The sequence below is a fragment of the Crocuta crocuta genome, unplaced genomic scaffold (assembly GCF_008692635.1).
Source record: "Crocuta crocuta isolate KB4526 unplaced genomic scaffold, BGI_CrCroc_1.0 scaffold65, whole genome shotgun sequence".
NCBI lineage: Eukaryota > Metazoa > Chordata > Mammalia > Carnivora > Hyaenidae > Crocuta > Crocuta crocuta.
In genome coordinates this window covers 3,925,271-3,942,695 of record NW_027530683.1, presented here as the reverse complement: position 1 = coordinate 3,942,695, position 17,425 = coordinate 3,925,271, and the positions used below count along the sequence as shown (strand labels likewise).

At 37.9% G+C, this 17,425-nt stretch overlaps 1 protein-coding gene across 1 annotated transcript in view; it reads left to right on the top strand.

The window, feature by feature from the left end:
• Window positions 1-17,425, top strand: part of PRORP (protein only RNase P catalytic subunit) — a 149,489-nt gene that overhangs the window by 2,753 nt on the left and 129,311 nt on the right. The window contains exons 3-4 of the mRNA XM_077769222.1: window positions 732-779; window positions 1,256-1,388. Coding sequence (XP_077625348.1) covers window positions 732-779; window positions 1,256-1,388 — 181 coding nt within the window. The remainder of the gene's footprint in view (window positions 1-731; window positions 780-1,255; window positions 1,389-17,425) is intronic.

The following is a 17,425-nucleotide window of genomic DNA, read 5'->3' as shown; positions in this document are numbered from 1 at the left end:
TTAAAAAAATAAAGAAGAAAGGTAACTGCCAAAACAGAAAAAAGGATTGGAGAGGGGTTAAGATTGGATATAGGAAGATCTCTTTGGAGGCAATTGTAGGTTTGAATGAGAGATGATGAGACCTTGAATTACGAACTAGGGAAGGAGAAGGCAAAAGAGTCCATAGAAACCGATGGTAGTATATGTAAGAGGAAAGAAGGGATACATTGAGCAAATAAATCAGGTAGTTTTGAATGCCTCCATTTGGCTAAATACTTTGGGAATTTGTGATGTAAGATCTATTATGGCATTCACAACTTAATTGGGAATTCAGTACTTGACAGTTAATAGTGGTGTATAAGAAGTTAGTGTAAGGGAAGAAATTACTCCAGGCAGGAATGATCTCTGGTAGCGTTATGGAGGTTAGAGTTGAGTTTGATTTAGAGGTTACACTATTAATGTTAGCTGCCACATCCCGTGAAAGTAGATTTAGACTTGAAGATGAGGGTTGAATGACCAGAGGAGGAGTAAAGGGAAGAAGGAGGTCCACAGTAGGGTACTGTTCTCTCCTTAGCCCCATCACAGAGTATCAATAAAAATGCCTATTTTTTGGTTCTGTGGCTATCTGAGCTTTTCTCTTTTTTAAAAAATTAGAATTATTATCTCATTTATTTTATCAATTTGCTTATTGTGTTTCAGATGTTAGGAATCTGACCTTGTAATGATTTGGTTTTGTAATCTTTTTTTTGTAGTGTTCCTGGGGAACAATGGAAAGGACAGTTCACAACAATCCAGGGAAGGTAAAGACCAGTATTTTATTTTTAACTTGTTTGATTCAGGTTTAGTAGGTTTTGTTGCTACTGATCAAAAAAGTTTTAAGACTACATTAGAGATAGGATAATTAAGAGAGTACCCAAGAAAAAAGCCATATTTTGCATATGGAGAATTTGCAGTGCTCAACATGTTTTACCCATAGGTGCAGTGAGTCTCGTGTGAAGCCTCAGAGATGTTTTCCCCTACAGATCTGGAACCTAGTTGTGTTTTGGGAATAAGTTTAAATACTTTATCTGGATGCCCAGCAGTCTACTTTTTTGGATTTTCTGGCACACCTAATGTGTGTTATACTATTAGTTTTACAAAAAATTGCATGTGATGATCACAAAGATTATAATATTCTTTTTAAATTACCTTTTAATTTCCTTCTGTCCTATGATTATTCATTCTAGAGAAAATTCTTTTCCAGGATACCATTTAACACAAACTTTTGTAATTACAGTGGTCAGTGTTTGGGCTGTGGAAAAACCATAGAGTCTATTCACCTGAGTCCAGAAGACTATGAGTTTCTCAAGGGAAAAATCATGAGGGATGTGATAGATGGAGGTGATCAGTACAAAAAGACAACCCCTCAGGTGAGTCCCAAACAGGTTTTATTCCTTTTTTGGAATAAAAATATTTCTAGAATAGGACTTGGCAATTTTTTCTGTAAAAGTCTGATAGTAAATATTTTAGGCTTTGTGGTCCATACGGTCTCTGTTGCAACTTTTCAACTTGAAATACCATATATAATACAATACATAAATGAGTGAGCAGGGCTCTGTTCCAGTAAAACTATATTAATGAAAATTACCTGGGCTGGATTTGGCCTGCCGGCTATAGTTGCCAACCTTTGGGAGACACTGTTTTAGAATTTAATAGTATAATAGGGGTAGACTATCACCCGTGTATTGAAGTCAGTTCTGTTTTGTCTAGACACAAGTCCACTTAAGCCAAAAAGATAGGTGCTTATTTTTTTGTCTAAGCATTTCCAGAAAACTGTGTTCAGTAAATTCCCATGAAAACATGGTTTCTCACAACTCTTCTAATCAAGAGAATTTAAGGTAACTTGACAAAATTATTTCCAAATTTTCTTAGTATTGAATTTGATTCAGTAAGTCATTTTATAAAAGCTTCATTTTGCTAATCTTTAGTCCTTTATACTGATTCACTGAGACTAAGTTGAAGAACTAAAATGCTTTTACCTTGGGGAAAAGTTGCTTATCAACTTACTAATTGGTTTTTCTTCAAGATACTAAATAAAAATAAGAAGTGAAAATAGTTTTGCCTTCTCCACTTGACATAAAGTTGTCATAGAATGCCCCTAGATCATATAAAAACTTTTAATCCTCAAAATAAAGTAAAAATATGGTCCATAAAAACATTTGCTTCATTTTGTGGGAATACCTTTTAGCTGACTTTATTGATAAAGTTGGTTAACATTTATTAATGATGCAAAGTACTTTACATTCATTGCCTCATATATTATTTAATTTTTACAACCACCCTATAAGGCACTATTTTGTTTCTGCTTTGCAGAGGGAGTGATTTAGGCTTTGGGAGATTAAATCTGCCCAAGGACTCCTCACTAATAAAATCTAGGACTGACTCCAAAACCTTTGCTGTCACACTCTGTTGCCTCTCATTGCATGATAATCCATAGTTCCGTATAAATCTGATGGCCAGCTGGTTGGAGCAGCTTTAAGAACTTCTGCCAGCTGAAATATGATTAAACAAATTTCCTTTCCCTCATCAAACATCTGTTGAACACTTACCTGTATTTTCTGCAGTAGATGTTAACATAGATGCAAGGTTGTGTGCAAATTTTGCTGTTTGCTACCAAAAACTTCACATTTCTGTTGTGGATTAATTGAAGTCTTCTCACCTTTCATTTTTTATTTAATAAAATCTTCACCGTTAGGGAAAAATGAAAAAATAGCACAATGGACACTTACATAGTCTTCCTTTTTTAGTAACCAGTTGTTACCATGCCATTCATGCTTTCCTTCCATATGTGTTCATGAGCTATTTAAAAGCAGGTTGTAGGGACACCTGGGTGGCTCAGTTGGTTGAGTGTCAAACCTTTGGTTTCAGCTCAGGTCATGATCTCAAGGTTTGTGAGTTCAAGCTCCTGTTGAACTGTTAGTGTGGATCCTGCTTGGGATTCTCTCTCCCTTCTCTCTCTGCCCCTTCCCTGCTCACTATTTCTTTCGAAATAAATAAACTTAAAAAAATTATAGTAGGTTGTAGACATGTTACCTTAAATATTTCAGACTGTATCTTCGAAAAGTAAGAAAATTCTATTATTAAATACCATTGTCACATTTAAGAACCTTAACATCAATCTAGTCATTTAATAAAAGTTACTTATTCAGATTTTCTGAGTTGTCCCCCTTGAAATGTATTTTATTATTTTTCCCCCTCGATCCAGGATTCAATCAAGATTTGTTCATTGCTTTTTTGATGGCTGGACCTCTCTAAATGGAGAATAGCCCCTTCCACACTGCTTTTTTTTTAATGACATTGATTTTTTTTTTTTTTTTTTAAGTCTAGGTGTTTTGTCTTGTACTGGAGTTGTCAAATTTTGTACCTATGAATCATCTGAAGATCTGGTTAAAATGCAAATTATGATTGAGTTGTCTATGGGCGTAAGATTCTATATTTGAACAAGCTCCCAGATGATATACTTCTGGTCTTTAGACCACATTTTAAGCAATAAGAATTTGGACGAATTGATTGGGTTTTTTTCTTCATTAATTCAGTATAAGAGATTTTGGGTAAACTATGTGGGTGATGCTGTGTGCTTACTGTAGCCAAATGATACCATGTTATTTTCACTATTGATGCTAAGTTCCACCACTTGATTAAGAGGACAACTGCCAGGGGTGCCTGGGTGGCTCAGTCGGCTAAGCGTCTGACTTCAGGTCAGGTCATGACCTCACGGTTCGTGGGTTCAAGCCCTGCGTTGGGCTGTGTGCTGACAGCTCAGAGCCTTGAGGCTGCTTCTGATTCTGTGTCTCCCTCTCTCTCTGACCCTCCCCTGCTCACGCTGTCTGTCTCTCTCTCCCTCTCAAAAAATTTTTTAAAAAATTTAAAAGATATTAAAAAAAAAAAAAGAGGACAACTGCCAGATACCTCCATTATAAAGGTACATTTTTCTCTTTGTAATTTTTGTGATTAAAAAGTGGGGCGCCTGGGTGACACAGACAGTTAAGCGTCTAATTCTTGATCTTGGCTCAAGTCATGATTTCACATTTCGTGAGTTTGAGTCCTACACCTGGCTCTGTGCTGATGGTGCAGAGCTTGCTTGGGATTTGGGGCACCTGGGTGGCTCAGTCACTTCGGTGTCCGACTTCAGCTCAGGTCATGATCTCATGGTTCGGTTTCTGAGTTTGAGCCCCGCATTGGGCTCTGTGCTGACAGCTCAGCCTGGAGCCTGCCCTGGATTCTGTGTATGCCTGCTTGCTCTCTCTCTCTCAGAAATAAATAAACATTAAAAAAAAATTTTTTAAATAAAAAGTAATCTGTGGAGTAATATTTCAGGGCTATACAGATGTCTGTCATTCTTGCAGATTTCCTTTTAACTCTTCACCAAGTGTTTTTCACATCATGGAGATGATCTCTACTTTTGAAGGTTACACAGTGTGGTGATCCTTTAGTTATTTCATTCCTTCCACATTTATTAACTGGTACTATTCTATAGATGGTTTTTCTCTTTCTTGGAGCTCTTGCTTTTTTTTTTTTTTTTATTTGTATAGAAAAGGACAAGGACTTTTTTTTTTTTAAATTGTATTAGAATCCGTTACTGTCATTATTTATTTTTGATGCTCACATTGTCCTGGATTTATCTTTTAGTGGCCCCTTTCAAGCCATCTCCTATTTCTTTTTGGCATTTCACCACTACCCTGTCAGTTTTTGCCCCCAGCTTTTACACTTCTCTTCTTTCTGGCGCAGGATGTCCCAGGCTCTCACCTTGAAGAACATCTGCCCCAGTCATGGAATCACTAATTGAATACTTCTCTTTGACACTTCTCAATGGTTAAACATTGCTGTAATTCCTTTTTAATGAATATCACTTTAATTCTAGATTAATAGAAGGAAGATTTGTTAGTATTCTCTTTTAGCAAAGACTTAGAACCCAGAGCACATCTTCCCCTTGGACAGCATTATACTGCAAGAGGAGCTGCAGGTTCCAGACCATGGTGAGAATAGCAAAGAGTAGTCATATATTTAATTACTGTAATTGACAAAGTAACTGGTGATATTCACAGAAGGATTGGAACATTTTAGGGCAAGGGAAATTATTTTCTCTTTCCTGTACGCTTCCCCTTTCCCCTCTGACAGTCTCTAACCTTATATTCCATCTCTTGAAACTGCTTTTCACCTTCAAGCTTTTAACATAATAATAATTGGCTACCATTGATGGAATGATTATCATATGTCAGGCACTTCATGATCTGTTACACTCACAACAACCTTGCAAGGATATCACCTTTTGAAGATGGGGAAGCTCAGGATGAGCAATGTATCCATGGTTAAAGAGCAGTGAACAAAGTCATATGATATGGCTGGATTGTTCAGGGTTGGTTTTTGTGGTATTGGTGGAGCAGAGGGTGCAGGGATGGATCCAGAGCTCTGCTAGTGGATTGGAGTAGAACCAACTCTTTTGCTGGGACTCGAGCCCGAGGCAAATAGGTCGTTGAAGGTTTGAGAAAGCAGGATAGCCTAAGGAGCCTTGAGGAGAGTTTTAAGCCTTGGAAGTCTGGATTATTTGGGAGAGGATTGGAGGAAGTATAACTGGGTGGTGCTGAAGTCCCAGCTGAGGGTGGAGAGCGTAAGTTTGTAATGGCATTGATCTCTGAGACAGTTTCAGCACTCCTGGGCCGGCTAGGTATAGGAATAGGGAAAGCAGATAGATGGGATGGTACAGGATTTTGCTAGTCTGGTATAGTTGAGGGAGAACAGGAGTTGCAGATGTAGGTGAAACGATGGCTCAATTAATGGGCCAGGAGACCAAGCATAGGAAGGAAGTAAAGATGGTGGGAGCTCATGGATTGGGAGAAAATAGAGATAAAAGTGGATTGGAGGCTCATTGAGGCTGAAGAGCAAGCATAAAAGCAGTGAGAGTGACAAGCAGGACTTTGATCAGTGTGTATTAGAGTTTAGATGTTAGAGATTAAGTGCTCTGTAGTGATGACAAAGTCCAGAGTATGACAGTTAAGCAGATGAAGAGGCTGAGAGCCACAAGTGTTAGATGGTCATCCACAGATTTTTGAATGTCCATATGATAAGTTTTTAAAATAATAATTTTAAAATTATTTATTCATGTGGCTTTTTAAAATAGCCACATTTTATGGAATGCTTACCAGGTGCTAGTCACTGTGCTTTTTTATTTAGGCTGGTGATGAAGACTGAGTCAGGTAGCACCTTCTTGATAAATGTAGAATGTCTGGGGGTGACACAAGGTGCTAGCAAAGAGGAAGAGTTGGCAAACTATGGCCTACAGACCAAATCCAGCCCACCATGTGTTTTTATAAATAAAGTTTTATTGGGACACAGCCATACTCATTCATTTCTGCATTGTCTCTGGCTGTTTTTGCCTTGCAGAGTTGGGTACCTATAAAAAGAGACCATGTGGCCTATAAAACCTAAACTTTTTAACATCTGGCCCTTTACAGAAAAATTTGCTGACTACTGGTATAGATGAATATCATAAGCCTCAGTTGATGTGAGGATTGGAGACGTAGTGATTTTGAATTTTTAAAAAATGTTTATTTATTTTTGAGAGAGAGAGAGGACATGTGAGTAGGGGAGGGGCAGAGAGAAAGAGGGAGACACAGAATCTGAAACAGGCTCCAGGCTCTGAGCCATTTTCACAGAGCCTGACGCAGGGTAGAACTCATGAACTGTGGGATCATGACCTGAGCTGAAGTTGGACGCTTAACCAACTGAGTGACCCAGGCACCCTAAGACATAGAGATTTTGAAGGAGCAGTGGGTACTAGAGTAGGGCCTCTTCTTTCCCCTCAGTCCTATAGCATGTTTTGAGAGAAGGGGTTCCCTAAGAACTAAGTACTAAGAAGTCATTAACCTCAGGAAGAGTAGTTTTTGATAGTACACTGGGGACCAAAGCTGGCCAAGTTAGAGCAACTGAGGGAACACACACTGAGTGTAAACTATACTTTTGAGAAGTTTAGATGAAAATAAGAAAAAATGGGATAGTTGTGGGTGGAGGATGGTAGAGGTCAAGGGAGGGGATATAGGGAGATGGGAGAGACTTATGCATGTTTAGGTGATGGAGAAAGGGTGTCAGCAAAGATAAAAATGTTGAATAAGCAGGTAAGGTAGGAGAGAGAATGGAGTATGAGTGACCAATGTTCAGAAGTAGGAGGGGTTGCCAAAAAACACAAATGGGGAGGTTAGAAATGAGAGTCCTCATTTGAGACTGTAGACAAGAAAGTGAAGATGGGTGCAGACAGATAAATATATAAATATATAGGTAGAGGGAGAGAAGTTTGTGGCAAATGACATCCATGTCAAATGGGTACAAGGTAAGAGATTGGAGTCAAGTGTAAAGTCTAGTCAACAGTAGATAGGAGTCTAGTCAACACTAGAGACAGTGAAGAAAGTTTGGAGTGGTTCTTAAGAAGAATGGCAGAAATGCTAACCCAAGGCAGAAGGATTGTGGCAGGGGGTGGCTGAGCTAAGAATCAGTAATTTGTAGACATTACATGAATGTATGGTTTAATATTTTTCTGACACAGCTTGACTCACCTAGGATGGTAGTAGCGAAGGCAAAATGTAACATTGGTTCAGATTTTGGATTTTTTTGGTTAGATGTGACAATAGGTTGGGGAGGAAGGGAAGATAATTCTAACAGAGTAGTTAACATGATCGCCATTGGACTCAGATTAGATGAGAAAGAAAGGTCAGAGAGCACTGCTTAGGAGAGTTTAAGGGACTAGTGGTCTCAATATGGCGTAGAAGAAAAGGTACAATGGAAGTAAAGGAAAGAATATGAGAAGGCTGAGGTCAGAGAGCAGGTGAAATATTTGAGGCTAAGATTTCACAGTAATAGCCATGCCAGGCCCTGGCCAGATCCAGCATCTGAATATTGGGGTTTGGCATGTACCCCAGGGTAAAGTTCAGCACCAGAGTATACCACCAACTGGATGGTTTAAACAACAGAAATTTATTTTTGCACAGTTCTGGATGCTAGATGTCTAAGATCAAGATATTGGCAGGTTTGGTTTCTCCTGAGGCTTCTTTACTTGTGGGTGATCACCCCTTTCTTACTTTATCTTCACTTGGACTTGCTCTGTGTTTGAGCATTCCAGGTTGCTCTTTGTCCAAATTTTCTTTTCATCTGAGGACACCAGTCAAATTGGTTTAAGGCCCATCCTATGGCCTCATTTTACCTTAAATCACTTCTTTAAAAACCTTATCTCAGGGCGCCTGGGTGGCTCAGTCGGTTAATACCCAACTTTGGCTCAGGTCATGATCTCACGGTTCATGGGTTCGAGCCCTGCGTCAGGCTCTGTGCTGACAGCTAGCTCAGAGCCTGGAGACTGTTTCAGATTCTGTGTCTTCCTCTTTCTCTGACCCTCCCCTGCTCATGCTCTCTCTCTCTCTCTCGCTCTCTCTCTCTCGCTCTCTCAAATAAATAAAACATTAAAAAAAATAAAAAATTAAAAAAATAAAAGCCTTATGTCTGAATACAGTCACATTCTGCAGTACTTGGGGTTAGGACTTCTTCACATGAATTCTGAGGTGGCCACAATTCAGTCTATAACACCATTCATTCCAATATTATTAAACCATATTGTATTTAGTATTTTCAGTTATTTTGTAGTAGGAACAAATAGCTGAAATGGAGTTCAATATTGTTTTCCATGGTTTTCTTATAATTTAAGAATGGGAGGTATAAATCAAGCAGTGAATATCCCATCTATGTTGAGTTTCTTTGTCTGCTTAAGGAAAAAGTATGATGTTGCTGACCTCCATAAGCACCTAAAATGAGAATTATCAAAATTATTTCAGGTTTACATATTTTCATCAAATACAACTCTTTTGTTCAAAACAAAGTAAATGAGATGGTGCCCTCTGATAAAATGGTTTTCAACCTTGCCTGCTGGTTAGAATAGTTTGAGAGATGCTTAAAAATTAATGATACCTGGACTCCACCCTCTATAGATTTTGGCTTTAAGTGCACAGTTCAGTGATATTAAATACATTCACATTGTTGTGTAACCATCATCCATCCCCATAACTCTTTTCATCTTGTAAAACTGAAACTATACCATTAAATTATAACTCCCCTTTCTCTCCTCCCTCCCAGCTGCTTGCAACCAGTGTTCTACTTTTTGCCTTTATGACTTTCACTATTGCAAGTACCTCATATAAATGGAATCATACACTATTTGGCTTTTTGACTGGGTTATGTCACTTAGTGTAATGTCCTCAACATTCATCCATGTTGTAGCATACTGCATACTTTTCTTCCTTTCTAAAAAAAATTTTTTTTAAATGTTTGTTTGGGGGCGGGGGGGAAGAGAGAGAGAATGTGGAAGAGGGGCAGAGAGAGTAGAGAACACAGAATCTGAAGCAGGCTCCAGGCTCTGAGATGTTAGCACAGAGCCTGATGTGGGGCTTGAACTCATGAACTGTGAGATCATGACCTGAGCCAAAATCATCCACTTAACTGACTGAGCCACCCAGGTGCCCTTCCTCCTTTTTAAGGCTAAATAATATTCCATTGCATGTATGTACCATATTTCGTTTATCCATTCATCCAGCAATGGACCCTTGGGTTGATTCTACATTTTAGCTATTATGAATAATGCTATTTTTGAACATGGGTGTACAGATATCTCTTTGAGACCCTGCTTACAATTCTTTTGGGTATATTACTGGAAGTGGAATTGCTACATCATATGCTAAACCTATTTTTAATTTTTTGAGGAACTGTGTTTCACAGCGGCTGCACCATTTGATATTCACACCAACAGTGCACAAAGATTCCATTATCTCCACATCCTTGCCAACCCTTCTTTCTTTTTTTTTTAATAGTATCTCTTCTAATAGGCAGTACCAAGGAGGTGGTATCTCATTGTAGTTTTTGATTTGTATTTCCCTAATGGTTAGTGATGTTAAGCACCTTTTCATGTGTTCTTTGGCCATTTGTATATCCTCTTTGGAGAAATATCTATTCAATTCCTTTGCCCATTTTTGAACCGGGATTTTGTTTTTTGTTGTTGAGTTTTAAGTGGTCTCTATATATTCTGGATATTAATTTCTTATAATATGATTTACAAATTTATCTCCCATTCTATGGGTTTTTTCTTTATTGATAGTGTCTCTTGATGCACAAAAATTTTTTATTATCGTGAAGTCTAATTTTTTTTTGTCTGTTTACCATGTCTTTGGTGTCATATCCAAGAAAATCATTGTTGAATTCAGTGTCTTGCAGTTTTTGTTCTGTTTTCTTCTAAGAGTTTTACTCTTTTAGGTCTTAACGTTTAGATCTTTGATTCATTTTGAGTTCATGTTTCTGTATGGTGTTATATAGGGGTCTAGCTTCATTCTTTTGCATGTCATTATCCAGTTTTCCCAGCACCATTTGTTGAAAAGATTGTCCTTTCTCCATTGAATGGTCTTGGCACCTTTGTCAGAAATCAGTTAACTATGCATGAGAGGGTATGGGTTTATGTCTATTCTGTTGGCCTATGTGTGTGTTTATATGCCAGTACTACATTGTTTTGATTACTCTAACTTTGTAATAAGTTTTAAAATCAAGAAGTATAAGTTTTGTACTTTTTAAAGATTGTTTTGGCTATTGAGGGTCCTTTGAGATCCCAAATGAAGTTTAGGATGAGTTTTTCTATTTCTGCAAAAATATCATTTGGATTTTGATAGGGATTGCATTGAATTTGTCGATTGTTTTGGGTAGTATGGGCATTTTAACAAGATTAAGTGTTCTAGTTCATAAACATGGGATGTGTTTTCATTTATTTATGTCTTTAATTTCTTTCAGCAGTCTTTTGTGGTTTTCGTTGTAAAGTGTTTCACCTCTGTGGTTAAGTTACTTCCTAACTATTTCATTCTTTTTGATGCTATTGTAAATAGAATTACTTTGTATTTGTTTTTTGATTGTTCATTGTTAGTTTATAGAAATGCAACCAGCTTTTGTATGTTGACTCTGTAATCTGCTACTTTGCTGAACTACGTATTGTAACTGCTTTTGTGTGTGTGTGTGTATGTGTGTGTAATCTTGAGGATTTTCTGCATATATGATTAAATCATCTGCAAACAAAAATAATTTTATATCTTCCTTTCCAACTTGGATGCCTTTTACTTCTTTTATCTGATTAAATTGCTCTGACTTGAACTTCCAAGACTATGTTAAGTAGAAGTGGTGAAAGCAGGCATCCTTGCTTTGCTCTTGATTTTGGAGGAAAAGCTCTCCATCTTTCACCATTGAATATAATGTTTGCTGTTGGCTTTTCGCATATGGTTTTTATGTTGAGCTAGTTTCCTTTTATTTCTAGTTTTTGGGGTTTTTTTTAACCATGAAAAGGGGTTTTTGTCAAATGCTTTCCTGCATCAGTTGAGAAGACCATGTGTTTTATTTTTCCTTTTTTCTGTTGAAGTGGCCTATTACGTTGCTTGATTTTCATATGTTGGACCATCCATGCATTCCAGGAATAATCCTGCTCGGTTATATGGTGTGTAGTCCCTTTAATATGCTGCTGAATTTTGCTTGCTAGTATTTTGTTGAGGATTTTTGCGTCATTGTTCATGGAGAATATTTGTATGTAATTTTCATGTAATGTCTTTCTCTAGCCTTGGTCATCAACATAATGCTGGCCTCCAAGAATGAATTGGGAAGTATTCTCTCCTCTTCAGTTTTTTTTGGAAAAGCTTGAGAAGGATCAGTATCGATTCTTTGTAGAATTCATCAGTGAGTCATCAGGTCCCAGATGTCGTCATCATCATTGTTGCCGTTGTTATTCTTGGGAGATATTTTTACTGATTCTATCTTATTACTACATATAGGTGTATTCATATTTTCTTTTTCTTTGTGATTATGCCTTGTTGTCTGTATCTTGTGATCAAAAACATCAATCAGCAGAGCGTAGATCCCCCATATTTGGAGGGCAGGATCCTTTTTGTTCACCCAGGCTCCCATAATGTGTACAAGCTGCTTTAGGAACATAACAGCTGCCTGCCATTTGGCTTTGGGTGTGGGATGAGTAGCTGCTGCTATATTAAGTGCTAAAACTGAACAAAATTAACCATGGTTTATCATACAAGCCTCCTTCTGCAATTTGCAAGCTTTCAACAGACTCCAGAGTTCCAAAATAGTTATATCAGACAAATTTTGTCACTGTAATTGTTATCTAGGTGGGAGAGACAGATTCTTGGTGCTTTCATGTGCACCATCTTCCCTTCAACTTAGTGAGTTTTGATGCATATATTCTTCTATGGAACTGTCACCACAGTCAATATAATGAATATATCATCTCCAAAAGTTTCTTTGTGACACTTTCTGATGACTCCTGTACCTCATTCTTGCCTCCCCCCACGCCCAGTAAACACCATGGAAGCACATACCATGTATAGTGTTTTTTGTCTGTTTTTTTTTATATTGAGCATATTTTGAGGCTTCATTCATATTTTGTGTCTCAGTCATTTTTATTCCAAGTAACATTCCATTGGGTGGATATACCACAACTTGTAAATTCATTCACTTACTGATGGACATTTGGGTTATTTGCATTTTGGGGCTATTACAAATATAGTTAATAAGAACATTCTTTTATGGGGTGCCTGGGTGGCACAGTCAGTTAAGTGTCTAACTCTTGATTTCTGCTCAGGTCATGATCTCATGGTTCATGATTTGAGCGCCTCATCGGGCTCTGTGCTGACAGGATAGAGCCTGCTTGGGATTCTGTCTCTGCCTTTCTCTCTCTGCCCCTACCCCACACATTCACACACACTATCTCAAATAAATAAGTTAAAAATTGTAAAAGAACATTCTTGTACAAGTGTTTGTACTTTATGCTTCTTTGTTTCCTAGGGATGCTGTAACAAATTGCCACAAACTGAGTGACTTAAAACATCTATTGTCTTATAGTTCTGGAGGCTAGAAGTCCAAAATCAAGGTGTTTGTAGGGCCATGCTCTTTCTGAAGGCTCTAGGGAAGAATCCTTCCTTCTCTTTTCCTGGCTCCACAAGCTCTTGACTACTGGTAATCCTTGGTTTTTCTTGGTTTTTAGATGTATTTCTCTGCTCTCTGCCTCCTCTTCTTTGTGTGCCATCTCTTATGAGCACATCAATCATTTGATTTAGGGCTCATCTTATTCCAGTATGATCTCATCTTAGCTAATTTTATCTGCATCCAGATAAGGTCACCATGTGGGTGGACATGAATTAAAAAAAATTTTTTTTAAAGGTTTATTCCTTTTTAGAAGGGCAAGAGACAGAGCATGAGCAGGGGAGAGGCAGAGAGAGACACACAGAATCCAAAGCAGGCTCTAGGCTCTGAGCTGTCAGCACAGAACCTGACACGAGACTCAGACCCACGAACCGTGAGATCATGACCTGAGCTGAAATCAGATGCTTAGCCGACTGAGCCACTCAGGCACTTCTGGATGGACATGAATTTTAGAAGCGATACTAACCCACTAAAACTTTTCTTTCTCTTGGGTATGAATCTAGCAGTAGAGTGGTTGGCTCTTATGGTAGATGTGTATGTGGCTTTTTAAGAAACTGCCTAACTTTTCCAAAGTGGTTGTCTCATTTTATATTTTTACCAGCAGTATATGAACATTACAGTTGTTTCATACCCTGGTCAACAATTACAATGGTCATTCTCTTTACCTTTAGCTAATGGATCTGAAATAGTATCTCTTTATTGTCTTAATTTACATTTTCCTAATGACTGATAATGTTGAGCATCTTTTTATGTGCTTAATTGTCATTGATTCTTTGGTGGGTGCCTGTTAAGATATTTTGCCCATTGTTAAAACTGGGTTGCTTTCTTATTTAGTTCTAAGAGTTGTTTATATATTCTAGGTACAATTCCTATGTCAGATAAGTTTTGTGCAAATATCTTTTCTCAGTCTGTGGCTTCTCTTTCATTTTTATAAAATAGAGACTCTGATTTAATTGTTCTGGTTTTGGGGCCCAGGCATCAGGATTTTCAAAAGCTCCCAGGTGATTTTCAGGTGCAGCAGGGCTGGGAAACCCTGGTGGCTCAGTCAGCTAAGCGTCTGGCTTCAGCTCAGGTCATGATCTCACAGTTTGTGGGTCTGAGCCCCATGTCGAGCCCTGTGCTGACAGCTCAGAGCCTAGAGCCTGCTTTGGATTCTGTGTCTCCCTCTTTCTCTGCCCGTCTCTCACTTGTGTTCTCTCTCTCTCTTTCTCTCAAAAATAAATAAACATGAAAAAAATTTTTTTAAATAAACCGCAGCCAGGGTCAGGAACCACCGCTTCTAAGGTGAAGTTTTGGTCTACAGCCATACCACCCTGAACACACCAGATCTTATCTGTGAGGTTTTGAAGAACCCTAATGTATGTATGGCAGCTTCTTTTCTACAGGATAATTTTGGGAGAAAACCTCAGTCATGGGTAAATTTTTAAGCTTCTCTGTTTTAAACCTTTGTTTACTGTACTTAGACATCACAGCCAGCAGATGGCAATAGTATAACATACAAAAATCATTCTAGGTGCTATAGTCAGATCAATTACGTTAAAGGATTTGATAAGCTTATTTAATTATTAAACTGAAAGAGAGGCATCTGGTTGATTTGGTCAGTTAAGTGTCCGATTTTGGCTTAGGTAATGATCTCGTGGTTCATGAGTTGGAGCCCTGCATTGGGCTCTGTGCTGACAGCTCAGAGCCTAGCGCCTGCTTTGGATTCTGTGTCTCCTTCTCTCTTTGCCCCTCTCCTGCTTGTTCTCTGNATGCTCTCTCTCTCTCTCTCTCTCCTAGAAATAAATAAAACATTAAAAAAAATTAAAAAAAAAATTTTTTTAAATTAGTAAGCTGGAAGATATGTATGTCATTTTAAAGTCTGGTTAGCGATTGTAGGTAAAGAAAGGAGCAGTATAAGTGAATTTTAAGTGAACAAAGCAAAACTCTGGATAGTATGCATGTCTTGCTGTTTTAACTAGATGAAACCAATTGAGAGAACATCAGTGGAGACCAAAAAGTGTATTTGAATGGCACCTGGGTGGCTTAGTTGGTTAAGCGTCCAACTCTGGGCTTTGGCTCAGGTCATGATCTCATAGTTTGTGAGTTTGAGCCCCATATCGGGCTCCATAGCTGATTGCGTAGAGCCTGCTTGGGATTCTGTCTCCCTCTCACTCTGCCCCTTCCCCACTTGCACTGTCTCTGTCTTTCTCAAAATAAATAAACTTTTTTAAAAAATGCATTTGGGGGCTCCTGGGGGGCTCAGTTAGTTGAATGTCTGACTTTTCTGTTCAGGGCATGATCTCATGGTTCATGAGTTCGAGCCCCATGTTGGGCTCTGTGCTTACAGCTCAGATTCTGTGTCTCCCTCTCTCTCTGCTCCTCCCCTGCTCATGCCCTCTCTCTCTCTGTGTCTCTTTCTCAAAACTATATGAAACATTAAAAAAAATTTTAAGTGCATTTGGAGCTATNTAGTAATGTTATTTTACAGTCAGATGTTTTTTTTTTTTTTATAAATTCAACTGCTAAAGTATTAATTCACTTCTTTCTTTAATCTTTTTATTAGGAAAATTTCAAACATGTCAAGGAGAGAGACTGGTATAATGAATCCCTAGCTCAGTGATCATTAACTCAGGGCCACTCTTATTTCATTAATACTTCCTCTTGTTTCTCCTTTTTTCCTTAGATTATTGTGAAGCAAATGTGATCTTAATCATTTGCCTTGTTAATTATAAATTCACTTCACTTGTTTCTCTTACCTAAAAAATTCTTTGTACAGTGATTTTTCTTAAAAACTAAGAAGTACTTTTTTATTTTTAAAATTATTTTTAATTTTTTTAATGTTTAAAAAAATTTTTTTTTTATTTCTGAGAGAGAGAGAGAGCCAGCATGAGCAGGGGAGGGTCAGAGAGAGAGGGAGACACAGAATCTGAAACAGGCTCCAGGCTCTGAGCTAGCTGTCAGCACAGAGCCCGATGCGGGGCTCAAGCCACGAACCGTGAGATCATGACCTGAGCCGAAGTCAGATGCCCAACCGACTGAGCCACCCAGGTGCCCCAGAAATACTTTAGAACAGCAAAAATTCTCAAACCTTTTGGTCTCAAGACTCTTTTACGTTCTTTTTTTTTTTTTTAAGATTTTTTTAAAATTAATCTCTCCACCCTGTGTGGAACTCACACTTACAATCCCAAGACAAAATGTTGCACAGTCCACCAACTGGGCCAGCCACGTGCCTCATGACCTTTTTATCGTCTTAAAAATTAAGGACTCCTGAGAGATTTTGTTTATGTGAGATTATATCTATTGATAATTAATTACTGGATTAGAAATTAAAATTGAGAACCTTTAAAAATATTAATTTACTTAAAATGACAATGTAAATACTATTACATGTTAAGATAAATAACGTTTCCTCAGTAATAACTATCATCCAAAACAAAAACAATTTGTGAAAAGAGAGGCATTGTCCTATATTTGGAAATCTAATTACATAACTTAATAGAAGACAGCTGAATTTTTATATCTGCCTCTGTACTCAGTCTGTTGTATGTGATTTTGGCTGAAGCATATGAAAAAAATGGGGCCTCATAGAGGTAAATATAAAAAAGTTAAGAGTACTTTATTTACATTTTCAGGTAACCATGGTTATTCTTTGATATTCTACCAAAACTCCAGTGTACACTTGTGAGCAAATGAGAGTAGAAAAGGCAGATAATATGTTAGTATTATTATAAAAATCGTTTTTAACCTCACAGATTTCCCAAAGGAGTCTTAGGGATGCCCAGAGGTCTGCAGACCACAGTGTGGGAAACCCTGCTCTAGAAAGATTCCGCTGCAGATGTAGTTTCCTTTTTCTTCCTCTTTGAAAAGTTTAAGTAAAAATTATTTCTCTCAATATGATTCTACAGACATTAACAAAAGAAGTTAAAGACAACAGTCTCACTACTCAGCTTGTTTTCTATTTAGTGTCTTCTCTTTTAGCTCTTGTTAAGACTTACTTCATCACCATCCATTACTTTCCAAAATGGAAGTGCCTTTTGTTCTAATTATAAGAATGATATTTATTAATCATAAAAAAATTAGAGTTAAAATAGATAATTTTAAAGAGGGAAATAATAGCCTACCATGGTTTTCTCAATTTGAACTTTTAATGAAACTTTTTTTTAAACTCTTGATGAAACTTTAATCACAATAGCAGTCTCCCGTAATCCTGTGATTTAGGACTTCTTAAATAAAACTTTAATGGGGCGCCTGGGTGGCTCAGTCGGTTGAGCGTCTGACTTCGGCTTGGGTCATGATCTCATGGTTCATGGGTTTGAGCCCTGCGTCAGGCTCTGTGCTGGCAGCTAGCTCAGAGCCTGGAGCCTGTTTCAGATTCTGTGTTTCCCTCTCTCTCTGACACTCCCCTGCTCACGCTGTCTGTCTCTCTCTCTCTCTC